This window comes from Dama dama, chromosome 28, assembly GCF_033118175.1.
Source record: "Dama dama isolate Ldn47 chromosome 28, ASM3311817v1, whole genome shotgun sequence".
Lineage (NCBI taxonomy): Eukaryota > Metazoa > Chordata > Mammalia > Artiodactyla > Cervidae > Dama > Dama dama.
In genome coordinates, this window is record NC_083708.1 from 15,718,593 (window position 1) to 15,735,254 (window position 16,662).

The 16,662-nt window shown below is 37.4% G+C and overlaps 1 protein-coding gene across 6 annotated transcripts in view; it reads left to right on the forward strand.

Annotated features, from left to right (window-relative positions):
* MYO6 (myosin VI) overlaps positions 1-16,662 on the forward strand; it is a 157,662-nt gene that overhangs the window by 86,348 nt on the left and 54,652 nt on the right. For all 6 annotated transcript variants that reach the window (XM_061131768.1, XM_061131771.1, XM_061131772.1 and 3 more), the window contains exons 11-15: positions 952-1,132; positions 6,334-6,478; positions 7,615-7,772; positions 9,122-9,213; positions 11,032-11,104. In XM_061131768.1, the coding sequence (XP_060987751.1) occupies positions 952-1,132; positions 6,334-6,478; positions 7,615-7,772; positions 9,122-9,213; positions 11,032-11,104 (649 nt within the window). The remainder of the gene's footprint in view (positions 1-951; positions 1,133-6,333; positions 6,479-7,614; positions 7,773-9,121; positions 9,214-11,031; positions 11,105-16,662) is intronic.

The window sequence follows — 16,662 nt, forward strand, 5'->3', positions numbered from 1 at the left end:
TTTGTCTAGACATTTTCCAGAAATTTTACACGTGCATAATTAAACATTTTAAAGACTGTGGAAAGGCAATTACAACTTTAGCTGGGAAGCAATTGGCAACCCAGAGGAAAAAACAACTCTCCTAGGGATGTCTAGAATGGCCAGTTAATTCTGACACTGTTACCTAACGTTTAATTTTGCTTATTCATTCTCAAATTCTGGAAAATTGCTAGTCCAGTCTTTCTGTGTCCAGTAACTTTGTTTTTCCTCCTTCTAGTTTCTGCAGGGCTGACTTTTCTTCTTCCTTTTTCTGAGTTTATTATAGGTTCTAGTGAAGAATACATTAGATGAACATTCTTTTAAGAAAAGAGATTTTTCTCTGCCATTTTTTCTGAAATGTTTTCAGTCATTGCATGAATTCTTAGCATAAGCATAATGCTTACTGATATACTTTACTTCATATATACTAATAGATAAAGGCTTAAAAATGAACTCCCAGGCCATGAAAATTGTTGTTAGCCTTTCCACTGTTCACTGCTTTTGAATACTGGTACAGCTCAGATTTAAAATTGTATTACAGTTTTTTAAAACTTCAGTTCTTTTTGCCCTTTGGTTTTATGTTGATTCAACCACAGATATTTCCTTCATTTTCACTCAATTTATGTTTTTATATAATGTCTTAGCTTTAGAGTTAAAATTGTAATTAAATTGGAAAACATCTCATTCCATTTTTGACTGGAATTTTTGTGGAGATAGGTGTAGATTCATACACCATTGAAAGAAATAATATATAGATCCTGTGTACACTTTGCCCTGTCATTCAGTTTTTGAATGTGTTGAAACACTAAAGTTTTCTGATTGACACATTTTATTTTTGCATGTTATATAGTGCATTACTAGACCTTGAGTAGTTGTGTAGGTGATACTTAAGCAATGTAGACCACAATTAATTGATGTCTTCTTGTCTTGTAGCATCTTAAGGCAGGTTCCTTGAAAGATCCTTTGTTGGATGATCATGGAGATTTTATTAGAATGTGCACAGCTATGAAAAAGATTGGCTTGGATGATGAAGAAAAGCTTGATCTGTTCCGGGTAGTAGCTGGTGTCCTGCACCTTGGGAATATTGATTTTGAGGAAGCCGGCAGCACTTCAGGTTGGTTTTTTTTTGTGTGTGTGGTCTTTTTGTTTTGTTTTAAAAAGAAGTAAACTTTGAAGTTCTGTCATTTAATTGCCTATGTACATTGACTCTGTGTGCTAGTTTGTTAATCCCCTACATTTCCAGACTATATTGTTTCACATGATGAAACTTGCAACTGAAGGCTGCTGCATTTTTGATTATTGTGAAATTTGTTTTTGAGTAAAGCAGTGATACTGATGAGGAATAAACTCATTTTATGAAGGATAAGTAACTCTGATTACGAGGGTCATATTTGGTTAAATTTTTGGACTTTTCAATAAGTGAACAGAATAATCCTCTACTATCTTTTGAGGCATTTTGATGTTTTTCTGGTTTCACTGATCTAAACTTGGATTAGTTAGTTAGGATAATTGAGTACATAAAAGCCCATATACATTATTATCGGAAATGAAAACAAGTTAAACTTGATGCACATTGAAAAAGCATTTAAATGCCTGCATGATACAACTTTTCAACCATACTGTTTCAGTCTATGTAAATACCAAGTCTTCCCTGATGGCTCAGATGGTGAAGAAATCTTCCTGCAATGCAGGAGACCCAGATTCAAGCCCTGGGTTGGGCAGATCCCCTGGAGAAGGGAAAGCCTACTCACTCCAGTATTCTTGCCTGGAGAATTCCATGGACAGAGGAGCCTGTTGGGCTACAGTCCATGGGGTTGCAAAGAGTCAGACATGACTGAGCAACTAACTCTTTGTATGATCTTAAGTTTGATCCATGAATGGAGGGGTTGGCTCATGGTCAAATCTGACTAGCTGCCTGTTTTTGTTTTGTAAACAAAGTTTTATTAGAACACATAAAGACATTTATTTATGTCTTATCCATGCCAACTTTCATGCTGCAGTGGCAGAGTTGGGTAGTTGTGACAGACTGCATGGCTGGCAAAGCCTAAAACCTCATAATTTAGAGAAAAAGATTGTTGATTCCTGCATAACATACATTGTTTTAAAAAAATCAAAAGCACCATTTAACACAGCGATCAGTAATGTGGGCTTTAGTGTCAGATCCCAGAAGCTTTGTAAACCTTGACTTTTTCACTCATAAAATAATGAAGAGCTAATCCACAAGGGAAATGTTTTTTAAGTACAGTTACCTTAAGAGTAGTTTGCATATAAGGAGGGGGCACAAGAGGAAGGAAGAACATTAAAAAATGAATGTGTCTGCTATGTGCAAGACCCTTCCTGTATTGTGTTTCATTATAAACATCATAATCATAATCTGAACTTAATAAAGATAATGAGATAGAGGATATTATCTCCATTTTACAGAAGTAGGACCTCTGAGAAGTTTAAGTAGTATGGTCACTAGTGAAGTTGTAGGTATGAGAGCTGGTTCTCACATGTGACTGACTTTGGTGTGTATGATAACTGCACCTCATTGCCCTCTGTCACTGAACTTTCTGAGCAGATAGAAGTTGACAGTCTTAATGGCTTTCAGGCTGAGTGTCTGTGAGTCTGTGACCTCAGCATCAGATGACAGAGTGTGGTATATAGGAGTACATTGTCTAGGGCCAGTCTCTTAACTGTGTGTTAACCTGCCTGTGTGACCTGGGGCCAGGAACTTAACCTCTCTGAGTCTCGATTTCCTCACCTGTAAAGTGGGAATAATAAATACCGGGTCCAACCTCATGTCATAAAGAGGAATAAATGAGTTGAATATTTATAGAATGATGCAAATACTTATGCCTGCCATGTAGTAATCACTGTGTTTTTAATGCATAAGTGAAATAAAAATACTGATTACTCCCAGTTAAAAATGAAAAAAGGAAAAAGAAAAACCAGGCAATATCAGGTATGTACTCAGTATGCATTAAAATTTGTATTAGTTTTTTTTGAGGGATTTGAAAATGTAATGAAATGTTAGAATACATTTTTATTTGCTCTGTGGCATCATTATACCAAGGGAGCATGTAGGAATTCCAAGTATTAATAATATCCAAAAATGTTTAATTAATGCATGCTTTGGAAATATTGTTTGTTTGAAGTGATAGGTGGCATGTTCACACACCTTGTATTATTACCCTGTGGTAGGACATGCAGGTGTACACAGAGAATCATGAATGTGGGTCTAGTTTGTTGGAAAGCATTTAATTGTCAAAAGGCAGTTAGTAGATATTTACATTGTCTTTTATTTTTCTTCTCAAACTTCCTTCTGTTGAAGGGAAAATGAGCAGAAAGCAGAGCAGATTGGAATGAGGCAATAAATCAAAAGAATTAATAAACTAAGTCATTTTTATTTTAATAGCTAAGATTTTATTATATTAATCTTCATCGTTCCTATAATCCTTCCTATAGATTCAGATGACTTCTTTCTAATTAGAGTTTATTTTTTCCTGTCCCAGAGAGCTCAATTTTGGCATGACTTTGCAATTTGAAAAAGCTCTGGATATTTTGTGATTATTTTATCAGAAAATTTATTCTTTAATAAATATGTAGACAGCGCCCACTGCTATTTAGAAGTTTTTACTTGATGGAAATGCAAAAAATACCTATTGGGACTTCCTATGTTTTTAAAATTCCACATGATGAAATATACATTATTATAAGAACAATTATAAAAAATTGTTCAAAGAAGTTCATTTTAAGAAGGAGTGACATGAAAGTCTTACATTATTTTATAGTGTGGTTTTGTTTTTTTTGCCTTTCTGAAGTTTTTAATGTTTTAAAAAACTTTTAATTTACTAGCATAAATATTTTATGCTAGTATTATATAATTCCTGAAAGTATATAAGAAATGTTGCAAAATAGTTAAAAATGAAAAAGCATTGAAATGAATTGATCCGTTATTGGTGGTAAATTTTTTGAGTTATGTAATTTTAGATCATGTGTATGTGTGTTCAAACTAGAAATTAGTAGTAATTTTATTTTCCTGGAATTAAGGGTTTAATATATCTTATAAGTATTCCTCTTCCCTTATTGTTTTTTTCAGCTTTATTGAAATATAATTTATATTGAGTTGCACAATAATCACTCTAATCAGTTTTAGAACATTTTCATCACTCCAAAAAGGAACTCCATACCCTTCATTAATTACTCCCCAACCCTTCCGAATACCTAGCCTTTAGGCAGCCACTGTTCTACATTGTCTCTATCAATTGGGTGTTTCATATAAATGAAATCAAACAATATGGGCTCTTTTGTGACTAGTTTCTTTCCCTTAGCATAGTATTTTCAAGGTTCATTCATTAAACATCTGTCAGGACATCATTTCTTTTTTTGCTCACTAATATTTCATTGCATGGATATATACCACATTTTGTTTATCCTTTTGTCATTTGAGGAACTTTTAGGTTGCTTCTACCTTTGGCTATTAAGAATATTGCTACAGTAAACATTCATGTGCAGATTTTTGTGTGCATATATATTTTCATTTCTCTGTGTGTATGCCTGGGAGTGGAATTGCTGAGTCATATGGTAATTCTGTATTTAACCTTTTGAGGAATTGATTTTCAAAGTAACTGAACCAGTTTTACATTCTCACCAGTCTAGTGCATGCAAAGTGCTGCCTCATTGTGGTTTTTATTTGCATTTTCCTGATGGATCAAGGTGCTGAGCATTTTTTCATGATTTTATTGGCCATTTGTATATCTTTTTTTTGAGAAATGACTGCTTATATTCTTTCCTCATTTATTTGATTGCCTTTTTAAAATTCACTTGTAAGAGTTTTTAAGTATATTCTGAATAGAAGTTCCTTATCAGATACATAATTTGCAAATATTTTCTCTCTTTCTGTGATTTGTCTTTTAAATTTTTGATAGTGTTCTTTGAAACATAAAAGGTTTTCGCTTTGATGAAATCCAGTTTGGGTTTGGGTGGATTCCGGGAGTTGGTGATGGACAAGGAGGCCTGGCATGCTGCAGTACATTCAGTCGCAAATAGTGGGACACAACTGAGCAACTGAACTGAACTGAATTTGCATATTTTTTTTTTCTTTTGTTGCTTATGGTGCCATATCTAGGAAACCAACCTAGTCCAAGATCATATGGATTTATGTCTGAATTCTTCTAAGAGTTTAATAGTGTTAACTCTTACCTTGAAGTTGAGTTTGAGTTAATTTCTTTGCATGGTATGAAGTAGAAGTCCAGCTGCATTCTTTTGCCTATGGATGTCCAGTTGTCCATTGCCATTTGTTTGAAATGCAGTTCTTTCCTCAATGAATTGTCTTGACAACACCTTATTCATATGAGATCTCATAGTCTGTTTCTCCTGAGACCAGTCTGTTAAATGGTTTATCTATTTGTCATGATATAATTCTCATTATGATTACATGCATTCTTTGTAATTTTGAAATTAGATAGTCTTAAGTGAATCATTTATACAGTCCTAAACATATTAAGTATTTATTATTTTATTATTATTAATAAGACAATAATTATATGTGCTTATTATGCACCAGACACTCTTCCAGGCAATTCACATATCCACCCTTACTAGTCTTCATAACAACCTTATTAGATTGATACAATTACTATCCTTATTATATGGGTGAGGAAACTGAGCATAATAAGTAATTCATTCAAGGTCACGCAACTAGTAAATTCTAGAGTCGTAAGAGCCTGGAGTCTAAAGCACTGTTGTATGCTGTCTTTCTATAAAGAAGCATTCTGAAACAGCCTCATAAATAGGAATGTATAGATATGATGTTCAGAAAAAAGGGCCATGGCCTCCTCACCCTCCTTTGTCCCCGAGTATCACCAGCACATGCATGAGTGCACGCTCACACCCGCCCCTAGACAAACATCCGCACCCACACTGACCTCACGACGTTTACCACTGAAATTACTCCTTAACGCTTTCTGCAGTCATATGAGTTTTAGTGATAAGGCATTCTATTATTCCAGAGATTTAATATATTAGCAAGGTTTGTAATCTATCATTAGTATATTTCCCTTACAGGGTCGTGAAAAATGAAACCATGATAGGTTAAAATTGATGGGCTGAAGGGATTGTGTCATGGGCTGCCCTGAATGAGAGTTGCCCAGTGACCTTGGCAGTCTGAGTGTCTGACAAGGGTGGGGAACAAGGGAGGTGAAATTACAAGTCACAAATAAGCCTTGTCTAGTTCATAGCTTTATGTCAGTGAAGTGTACTTCTAAGAAATGCATCTTGAAAATTTTGTGTGATGTTTATTAATTGCAAATTAAAATATGTTTTCATTAGGTGGTTGTAATCTGAAGAATAAATCTACTCAGTCATTGGAATATTGTGCTGAATTACTGGGTCTGGATGAAGATGATCTTCGTGTAAGTTTAACTACAAGAGTCATGCTGACAACAGCAGGGGGCACCAAAGGAACAGTGATAAAGTAAGTTCCCTGCTCACTGCTCCCTGCAAGTCCTGCCTTGTGGGGGAAAAGCCAGATCCTGTCTCTGTTCCTTGCTGAGTAAGGCAAAGGACTGTTTCAAAACATTTCAGTAAATTTAAAAAGTAAGGATTAAAAAAAGTCCTGTTAGCAACACAGAAAATTCCATAACTTACTTTGGGAAACATTAGCAAGGTATGTTTAGCCTGGTTCTCTGCTAAGCTAATTCCCAATTATTGTTATGTTGAAGACGAGCTCAGCGAGGAGAGTGTATACTAGTGCCTGCAGGAGTGTGGTTCCTTCAGAGACTTTTCTGGAGCCCACGGGAAGGCTGGTAAAAGCCCCGGGTGTGGTCCTTCGCTCCGTTTCCCCTGTGTTCTAAAGCAGTTCTGTGTTTTATGGATGAAGTGTCCACATCAGAGTCCCTTTAGGAAAGGGTTCTTCTGCAGGAAATGTAAGTTGAGAAATCACTGTTTAGAAGAGATTCAAGTATTACTCTGACCTGAATGACTTTTGAGGTTACTTTCGAAGTTTGATAATTTTTTCTTGTGTTCCCAAAGTGCCTCATGCTTTATGACAGCATTTAGCGTAGTGTCTGGAAATTCTTCTGCGTGGCAGTCTCTCTTCATCAGACCGCGTGTCTGTATTTACAGCGTCTGATGCTGTTATGCCGTGTAGTTATTAATACTTAGATGAAAGAGTAGAGTTGGACAGTTTGGATTTTAAGATACACTTTTTTTCTTTTTTCCCTAAACAGTGTTAACAAATTACTGAACTTTAAAGTTGTCTGGAATTAAACACAGTTTCTTTTGCATTTAAGAAAGTCACGTGGAAGATTATTCCTCTGAATAAATTTTTTGTGTATTCAGCATGTACCGTGAGGTATAAAATTAAGGTTAAAAAGATTTTTGGAGCCTAATATTCTTTTACTCAATAATAGGTCTTTAATCTAGTTATAGATAATTCTCTTGTAGTATTCTACTTGGCCCTATTTATTTGTTTCCATTTACAACTGACATTTTGTAGCTGTTTATTTTGTCCTTCACATTGACTGTGCCTACTTAGTTCTTGGGAACCTGGCGTTATTTCCATAACATATTACTAGGAAGAATTTCTGTTGACTTGGTCTTCTTTTACAGGGTACCCCTGAAAGTGGAACAGGCAAACAATGCCCGGGATGCCTTGGCAAAGACTGTCTATAGCCATCTTTTTGATCACGTGGTAAACAGAGTAAACCAGTGTTTTCCTTTTGAAACATCGTCCTATTTTATTGGAGTCCTGGATATTGCTGGGTTTGGTAAATATAGTTTTGTTTGTGAATTTGTATCTGTTTGATATTTTTACACCCAGTTTTTCCACACGTTTAAAATAAAATTTTAAAAACCTTTTTTCCCTTTCATACCTTTCACTTAATGTATTTCCAGTTATATGTCCATACTGTCATTTCATTTCATAATATGATTTAAATAAGAAGCTAATGTTTCAGGATAAAAGAAAACACTGGTGGATTTTGGTCACACCAATGCTTAAATTAAAACATGCTGATTGAAACTACTGTGGGTAGACATGTCTCAGTACTTTTAAATGAGTAGAACTGAATGAAGTCTTCAGTGTTGCTGATAGAGAGAATTGGCTCATTAAGACCATTGACTCCAGTGTAAAGCTGGGTACAGGTTGATCCAGCACACTGGCCAAACTCATAACTATGTATAAAAATTCATCCTTAGTATTAGTTGTCATCAGTGAGCTATTTCCAATTAATTTCTATCAAATGAGTAAGCTATTAAGATAAATATTTGAGAAGAATGGTGGATGTGTATGACCCGAAATGAAATGAGTCACTGATGTCCGAATGCTTTGTTTGGAATGACCATGTTGTAAAAATCTCAAAGTAAGTCTGACCATTTTTTTATTGAGCTTTATCAGTGTGGGCGTTCCTTCTGTCTGCACAAGTACTGTCCTTTGTAATTTGTTTGCAGTTGCCAAGAGAAGATATGAGTGTTTACATTTTTGGGAAGGGCAGAGTTTTGTTTTTGATGTGATATATATTTTGAAATTTACAATAAAGCATTGCCTTTTGTTCAGAGCTAGAGAAACACTCATCACTGACTTCAGAATTTCATAGTCTTCAGACATTTGTTCTGGTCAGCACCAGTTTGGCACAGTACATGAATACACAAAGTCATAACATTTTAAAGCTGCAAGGATCTTAGAAATAATGTAATACAACTCCTTAATTTTAGAAATGCATTAGTATCCATAATATTTTTTCTAACTATAATCTCACAGATTATACAAAAAAAATATGAAGTGCTCACATTTTAAGTTGTTTTCTTCAATTTAGATTGCTTTAACTCCTGTGCCTTAGAAATATGTTACAAGTGACTTATATTTTACATCTTTTACTATATGACATTTATCTAACAAACAACTTTTTGTCAAGCTGAAGTGTTTCTAATACTTAATTTTAGTGCCTATCAAAATTTAAGTCTTGAAATAAGAGCATTTGAGGAGTATGAAACAGTTACACATACATTTTAACCTACTGTTATATTAAGCATTGATATAATAAAATTTTATCCTGAGTTAAATTTATTAATGTGAAGTTGATCTGATAATGACTCTTGATTCTGGTTTTATTTTCAGAGTACTTTGAACATAACAGTTTTGAACAATTTTGTATCAACTATTGCAATGAAAAGCTTCAGCAGTTTTTTAATGAAAGGATTCTGAAGGAGGTAATTGACGTACAATTTAGATTTAAGATCGGCCCTCTATTTTAAATTTCAACGTACCGAGATAGACTGCAGTTACCCAGATGGATGTGGTGTGATGTAAGGTGGCCCAGGGAATCAGAGAGGGCCTGCGTGGGCTATGGGGGCACATCCTAAGTGTCGATGGTACAGCTGAGCTTAGGAGCCAAGCTAAGTAAAAACTCTAAAACGGGCGCCTCCTCAGAAGGGAGCGTATCTTTTTACTAGTGACTTTTACTAGACTTGAAATTCTTCTTGTTTCGTTTCTGATTCTGCTGCCTCTCGTCCCCCACTGCGAATCAGCAGTCTCCTCTCAGCCCTGTCCGGGGCCCCCCTCTCTTCCCCTGGGTCTCTGCCTCTGCCCCTCATTCCCTGCTCACCCTCTCTCTGTGGATGGCGGCGGAGCCCCCAGCTGGGGAGAGTCCATGGGCCCCGGCCGACCTGCCTCCCCAGCCCAGCCGCTTACACTCTGCACTGCCCGTGGCCTGTAGGTGGCATGTTTTTGGCTGGACGCTGCCTCTGGTCGAGTAAGGAACTTACCGCTCCTTCTCATAGTAGATGACTCCTTTGTAACACTTCAGAGTCCTCACTACGTATAGGTAACTTTGAATCAGTAGATTTGTGATTAGTCTCACCCTTTTTTACCTTTTATTTGGAATTTTCTGCTGTTTCCTACTGATACTCCTCCCTTCCCTTCCTTTGAGCTGTTTGAGATGTATTTTCCTGAGTGAAGCGGGCAGGGTTAAAGGGAACTCAAATGACTCCCTTAATCTAGCCCAGCCGTTAGCTCTGCAGATGAAGGAGCCACAGCAGTTCAGTGACTTCTGCAGGCCTACACCCACCTTCCTGGCTGCTGCTTCATAGCCCCTTCCCTTCGTACGAGCACTGCTGTTTTCTGAGCTCCCCTCTGTGTCTGGACTTGAAATGTGAAATACTTTCTTTCCTGTTCCAATCCCATTCATCTTTTCCTCCTTTCTTACTATGTTTTTGTCCTTTTGGCTTTCCCAGCACATTCCAACTTTTATACCTCTCCTTATATATTATAGTTAAGCCAGTTCTGGCATAAACAAAGAGGTGAAAACAAGTACTTAGCAGTGAAGATAGTTTCTCTGAAAATGTTTCCTCTGCTGCCTCAGTCATCCCATTACTGTGTGAAGTCTGGCATGTATGCTTCTCACTTAACCTGCCTTAATTCTTCCCTTCCTACCAGCCCAGCAAGCTTTATCTAGAAACTTCATGAAGAGGAGACAGTCTTAATTTATGTTTATAACAGTTCTTTAAAATAAAAAGGTGAATTTCAAATTCAGATTGAGTTCAAGTGGACACTGCCTCCTAGAATAACAGAAACCTTTTTGAGTATGTCTCTTAAGAGGAAATAATTAAACATTCAGGGGGAAAAATAAGAATGATACATAAACCTGAGCTTATTGCATTGCTCACCCATCTGTGATAAAATTCCCGCCTGCCTGCCCCCAACCCTGGTCTTGTCTTGGGTGTGAGTGATTATTAACAGATCCCTGCCTGGCTGCCCAGTGTATTTCAGGGAAAGCATGCTTATCTGTGAGCGAACATGTATGAGTTGTTCATTATGTTGGCCATTGAAGTTGTGATTTCACCTTGCCTTAGGGACAAGGATTTTTCTTCCCTAACGTTTTGTAAGACTTCTCAGTCACCAAATCAGTTGGTGTGAACCTTTGTACACTAACTAGTCAGTAAATGTTATGATTATATCTGGCATAAAACAGTGAGTCTTTCCTCTCACATGACATCTCCATATCTATGATTATGGTTATTTCTTTCTAGGAACAAGAACTCTATCAAAAGGAAGGTTTAGGGGTGAATGAAGTGCATTATGTGGATAATCAGGACTGTATAGGTATGTGTTGTTTTAATCCATTTTGGGGAATTATGGGAAGATACAGTGAATGTTTTCACTAGTCATTCTTCTGTGCTCTGTAATTGATACTCCTGGGGATGGGACTTGAAACTGTGGTATTCAGCAGAGAATTTACCTCTCTAGTACTGCTGGGAAGTTGTTTTTTCACATGAAGGCACCAAATTCAGCTATACTGAAAGTATTCTGAAAATTTGTTCTGTGTACTGTGATGGGCATTTTCTTTCTTGAACAGTTAACACGTGACTAAGTTAAGGAGGAAGCAGCCCTGTTTAAGCAGTGAAAGGATTCCTTACGTGGCGTGAGGAAGTCTGGTGTGGCAAGGCTCCCCGTGGGGTCTGCAGGGGCTTGGCTCTACGCCTGCCGTTGTTCGTCTCTTCTCTGTACCTCGGCTCTACCCTCCAGCTGGTTGCAGGCCGGCCTCACAAGCTCAGTAGGCCCAGCAGATAAAGCCACGCAGCAGGAGGGCAGTCTCTTTCCTGGTCTCTTGTTGGTAGAGAGATCTTTCCTGTTGCCACGCAACTGGTGCTCAGGCTGGCTTTTCCTTCTGGCCTATCTCTAAAACCAGCTGTTGGGTAAGCCTTGCTGTGAAAGTGGCATTTGACAGTTGAGCCAGTAACTCGTGCTAGATTTGCACAAGATAGAACAACAGTGGTAACAACAACACAGTCACAGTGATAATACTTTACATTTATATAACTTCTCAAAGGACTTTCGTATCCTGCCTGGTCCACTTAGCATATCCCTCCACATCCCTTCCCTTTCTCAGATCTTTGTGCCTCTGATGGTGTTGTTGGATATCTTGGCTAAAACTCCTCCCCTTCCGTTTACCTTTCTGCCCACTTCCATGCCCTGCATCTGTCAGAATACTCTCGTTTACAGCTCAGCTAGTGTGCCCCCCTTCACCCCCACTAACTGCCCAAGATGCATCGTTCTCTCCCAGTGCAGTTAGAGTCTTGATTTCTCTTCCTGTGTCCTGTAGCTTTTATTCATAATTAATTAATTAATTATTTTATTGAAGGATAATTGCTTTACAGAATTCTGTTGTTTTCTGTCAAACCTCAACATGAGTCAGCCATAGGTATACATATATCCCCTCTGTTTTGAGCCTCCCCTCCCGTCTCCCTCCCCATCCCACCCCTCCAGGTTGGTACAGAGCCGTGTTTGAGTTTCCTGAGCCACACAGCAAATTCCCGTTGGCTCTCTATTTTACACATGGTCATGTAAGTTTCCACGTTACTGTTTCCATACATCTCACCCTCTCCTCCCCTCTCCCCATGTCAGCAAGTCTATTCTCTATGTCTGTTTCTCCATTGCTGCCCTGTAAATAAATTCTTCACTACCATTTTTCTAGATTCCATATATATGCACTAGAATATGATATTTATCTTTCTCTTTCTGACTTACTTCACTCTGTGTAATGGGTTCTAGGTTCATCCATCTCATTAGAACTGACTCAAAGGTGTTCCTTTTCATGGCTGAGTAATATTCCATTGTGTATGTGTACCACAACTTCTTTATCCATTCATCTGTCGATGGGCATCTAGGCTGCTTCCATGTTCTAGCTATTGTAAATAGTGCTGCGATGAACAATGGGATACATGCATCTTTTTCAATTTTGGTTTCCTCAGGGCATATGCCCAGAAGTGGGATTGCAAAGTCATATGGTGGTTTTATTCCTAGTTTTTTAAGGAATTCTCCATACTGTCTTCCATAGTGGCTGTTTACATTCCCACAAACAGTGCAAGAATGTTCCCTTTTCTCCACACCCTCTCCAGCATTTATTGTTTCTAGACTTTTTGAGGATGGCCATTCTGACTGGTGTGAGGTAATAATCTCATTGTGGTTTTGACTTGCATTTCTCTAATAATGAGCAATGTTGAGCATCTTTTCATGCGTTTGTTAGCCATCTGTATGTCTTCATTGGAAAAATGTCTGTTTAGGTCTTTTCCCCACTTTTTGTCTGGGTTGTTTTTTTGATATTCAGTTGTATGAGCTGCTTGTATATTTTGGAAATAAATCCTTTGTCAGTTGTTTCATTTGCTATTATTTTCTCCCGTTCTGAGGGTTGTCTTTTCACCTTGCTTATAGTTCCTTTGCTGTGCAAAAGCTTGTAAGTTTAATCAGGTCCCACTTGTTTACTTTTGTTTTTATTTCCATTACTCTAAAAGGTGGGTCATAGAGGATCTTGCTTTGATTTATGTCATCGAGTGTTCTGCCTATGTTTTCCTCTAAGAGTTTTATAGTTTCTGGTCTTGCATTTAGGTCTTTAATCCATTTTGAGTTTATCTTTGTGTATGATGTTAGAAAGTGTTCTGATTTCATTCTTTTACATGTAGCTGTCTAGTTGTCCCAGCACCATTTATCAAAGAGACTGTCTTTGCCTCATTGTATGTTCTTGACTCCTTTGTCAAAAATAAGGTACCCATAGGTGCATGGGTTTATTTCTGGGCTTTCTGTCTTGTTCCATTGATCTATATTTCTGTGTTTGTGCCAGTACCACACTGTCTTGATGACTGTAGCTTTGTAGTATTATCTGAAGTCAGGAAGGTTGATTCCTCCAGCTACATTCTTCTTTCTCAAGACTGCTTTGGGTCTTTGGGATCTTATGTGCTTCCATATGAGTTGTGAAATTTTTTGTTCTAGTTCTGGATAGGGGGTCACATTGAACCTGTAGATTGCATTTGGTAGTGTAGTCATTTTCAGTAACATGGAATAGCTCTCCGTCTGTTTATGTTATCTTTGATTTCTTTCATTAGTGTCTTATAATTTTCTGTGTACAATTCTGTTGTCTCCTTAGGTAAGTTTATTTTTAGATATTTAATTCTTTTTGTTGCAGTGGTGAATGGCATTGATTCCTTAATTTTTTTTCTAATTTTTCATTGTTAGTATATAGAAATGCAAGTGATTTCTGTGTGTTGATTTTGTATCCTGCAACTTTGCTAAATTCACTGATTAGCTCTAGTAATTTTCTGATGCTATCTTTAGGGTTTTCTATGTACGGTGTCATGTCATCTGCAAATAGTGAGAGAGCTTTATGTCTTCTCCAGTTGGATTCCTTTTATTTATTTTTGTTCTCTGATTGCTGTAGCTAGGACTTCCAGAACTGTGTTCAGTAATAGTGGTGAAAGTGGACACCCTTGTCTTGTTCCTGATCTTAGGGGGAATGCTTTCAGTTTTTCACCATTGATAATGATGTTTGCTGTAGGCTTATCATATATGGCCTTTACTATGTTGAGGTAGGTTCCTTATATGCTGATTATTTGAAGAGTTTTAATCATAAATGGGTGCTGAATTTTTTCAAAGGCTTTTTCTGCATCTATTGAGATTATCATATGGTTTTTATCTTTCAACTTGTTAATATGGTGCATCATATTGATTGATTTGCATATATTGAAGAATCCTTGCATCCCTGAAATAAACCCAACTTCATCATGGTGTATGAGCTTTTGGATGTGTTGCTGAATTCTGTTTGCTAAAATTTTGTTGAAGACTTTTGCATCTATGTTCAACAGTGATATTGGCCTGTAGTTTTCTTTTTTTGTGTTGTCTTTGCCTGGATTTGGTATCAGGGTGATGGTTGCCTCGTAGAATGAGTTTGAACATGTTCCTTCCTCTGCAATTTTTTGAAAGAGTTTTGGAAGGATAGGCATTAGGTCTTCTTTAAATGTTTGACAGAATTCTCCTGTGAAGCCATCTGGTTCTGGGCTTTTGTTTTTTGGGAGATTATTGATCATAGCTTCAATTTCAGTGCTTGTAATTGTGTTGTTCATATTTTCTATTTCTTCTTGGTTCAGTCTTGGAAGATTGAACTTTTCTAAGAATCTTTCCATTTCTTCCAGGTTATCTATTTTATTGCCGTGTAGTTGTTCATAGTAGTTTCTTATAATCCTTTGTATTTCTGCATTGTCTGTTGTAACATCTCCTTTTTCATTTCTATTTTGTTGATTTGATTTGTCTCTCTTTTTTTTCTTGATGACTCTGGCTAAAGGCTTGTCAATTTTGTTTATCTTCTCAAAGAACCAGCTTTTAGTTTTGTTAATCTTTACTACTGTTTCTTTCATTTCTTTTTCATTTATTTCTGCTCAGATCTTTATGATTTCTTTCCTTCTGCTAATTTTTTTTCTTTTTCCGGTTGTTTTAGGTGTAAAGTTAGGCTGTCTATTTGATGTTTTCCGTTTCTTGACATAGGATTGTACTGCTATAAACTTCCGTCTTACAGCTGCTTTTGCTGCATCCCATGGGTTTTGAGTTGTCATGTTTTCACTGTCATTTGTTTCTAGAAATTTTATTTCTCTTTCGATTTCTTCAGTAATCTGTTGGTTATTTAGAAATGTATTGTTTAATCTCCGTGTGTTTGTGTTTCTTAAAGTTTTTTTCTTGTAATTGATATCTAGTCTCATAGTATTGTGGTTGGAGAAGATGCTTGATACGATTTCAGTTTTCTTACATTTACTGAGGTTTGATTTGTGACCTGAGATGTGGTTTGTCCTGGAGAATGTTGCATGTGCACTTGAGAAGAAGGTGTGTTCTTCTGCATTTGGATGGAATGTCCTGAATATACCAATGAGATCCATCTCATCTAATGTATCATTTAAGATTTGTGTTTCCTTATTAACTTTCTGTTTTGATGATCCATCCATTGGTGTGAGTGGGGTGTTAAAGTCTCATACTTTTATTGTGTTACTGTCAGTTTCTCCTTCTATGTCTCTTAGTGTTTGTCTTCTGCATTGAAGAGCTCCTATGTTGGGGGCATAGATGTTTACAATTGTTATGTCTTCCTCTTGGATCTAACCCTTGATCATTATGTAGTATCCTTCCTTATCTCTTGTTCAGTTCAGTTCAGTCACTCAGTCGTGTCCGACTCTTTGGAACCCATGGACTGCAGCATGCCAGGCCTCCCTGTCCATCACCAACTCCCAGAGTCCACCCAAATACATGTCCATTGGGTGATGGATGGTTGGTGATGCCATCCAACCATCTCATACCATCCAACCATCTCATGGATGGTCGGTGATGCCATCCAACCATCTCATCCTCTGTCATCCCCTTCTCCCCCTGTCCTCAATCTTTCCCGGCATCAGGGTCTTTTCAAATGAGTCAGCTCTTCGCATCAGGTGGCCACAGTATTGGAGTTTAAGCTTCAACATCAGTCCTTCCAATGAACACCCAGGACTGATCTCCTTTAGGATGGACTGGTTGGATCTCCTTGCAGTCCAAAGGACTCTCAAGCTTTCTCCAGCACCACAGTTCAAAAGCATCAATTCTTTGGCACTCAGCTTTCTTTATAATCCTAACTCTCATATCCATACATGACCACTGGAAAAACCATAGCCTTGACTAGACGGACCTTTGTTGGCAAAGTAATGTCTCTGCTTTTTAATATGCTGTCTAGGTTGGTCATAACTTTCCTTCCAAGGAGTAAGCGTCTTTCAATTCCATGGCTACAGTCACCATCTACAGTGATTTTGGAGCCCCCAAAAATAAAATCAGCCACTGTTTCCCCACGTATCTGCCATGAAGTGATGGGACCAGATGCC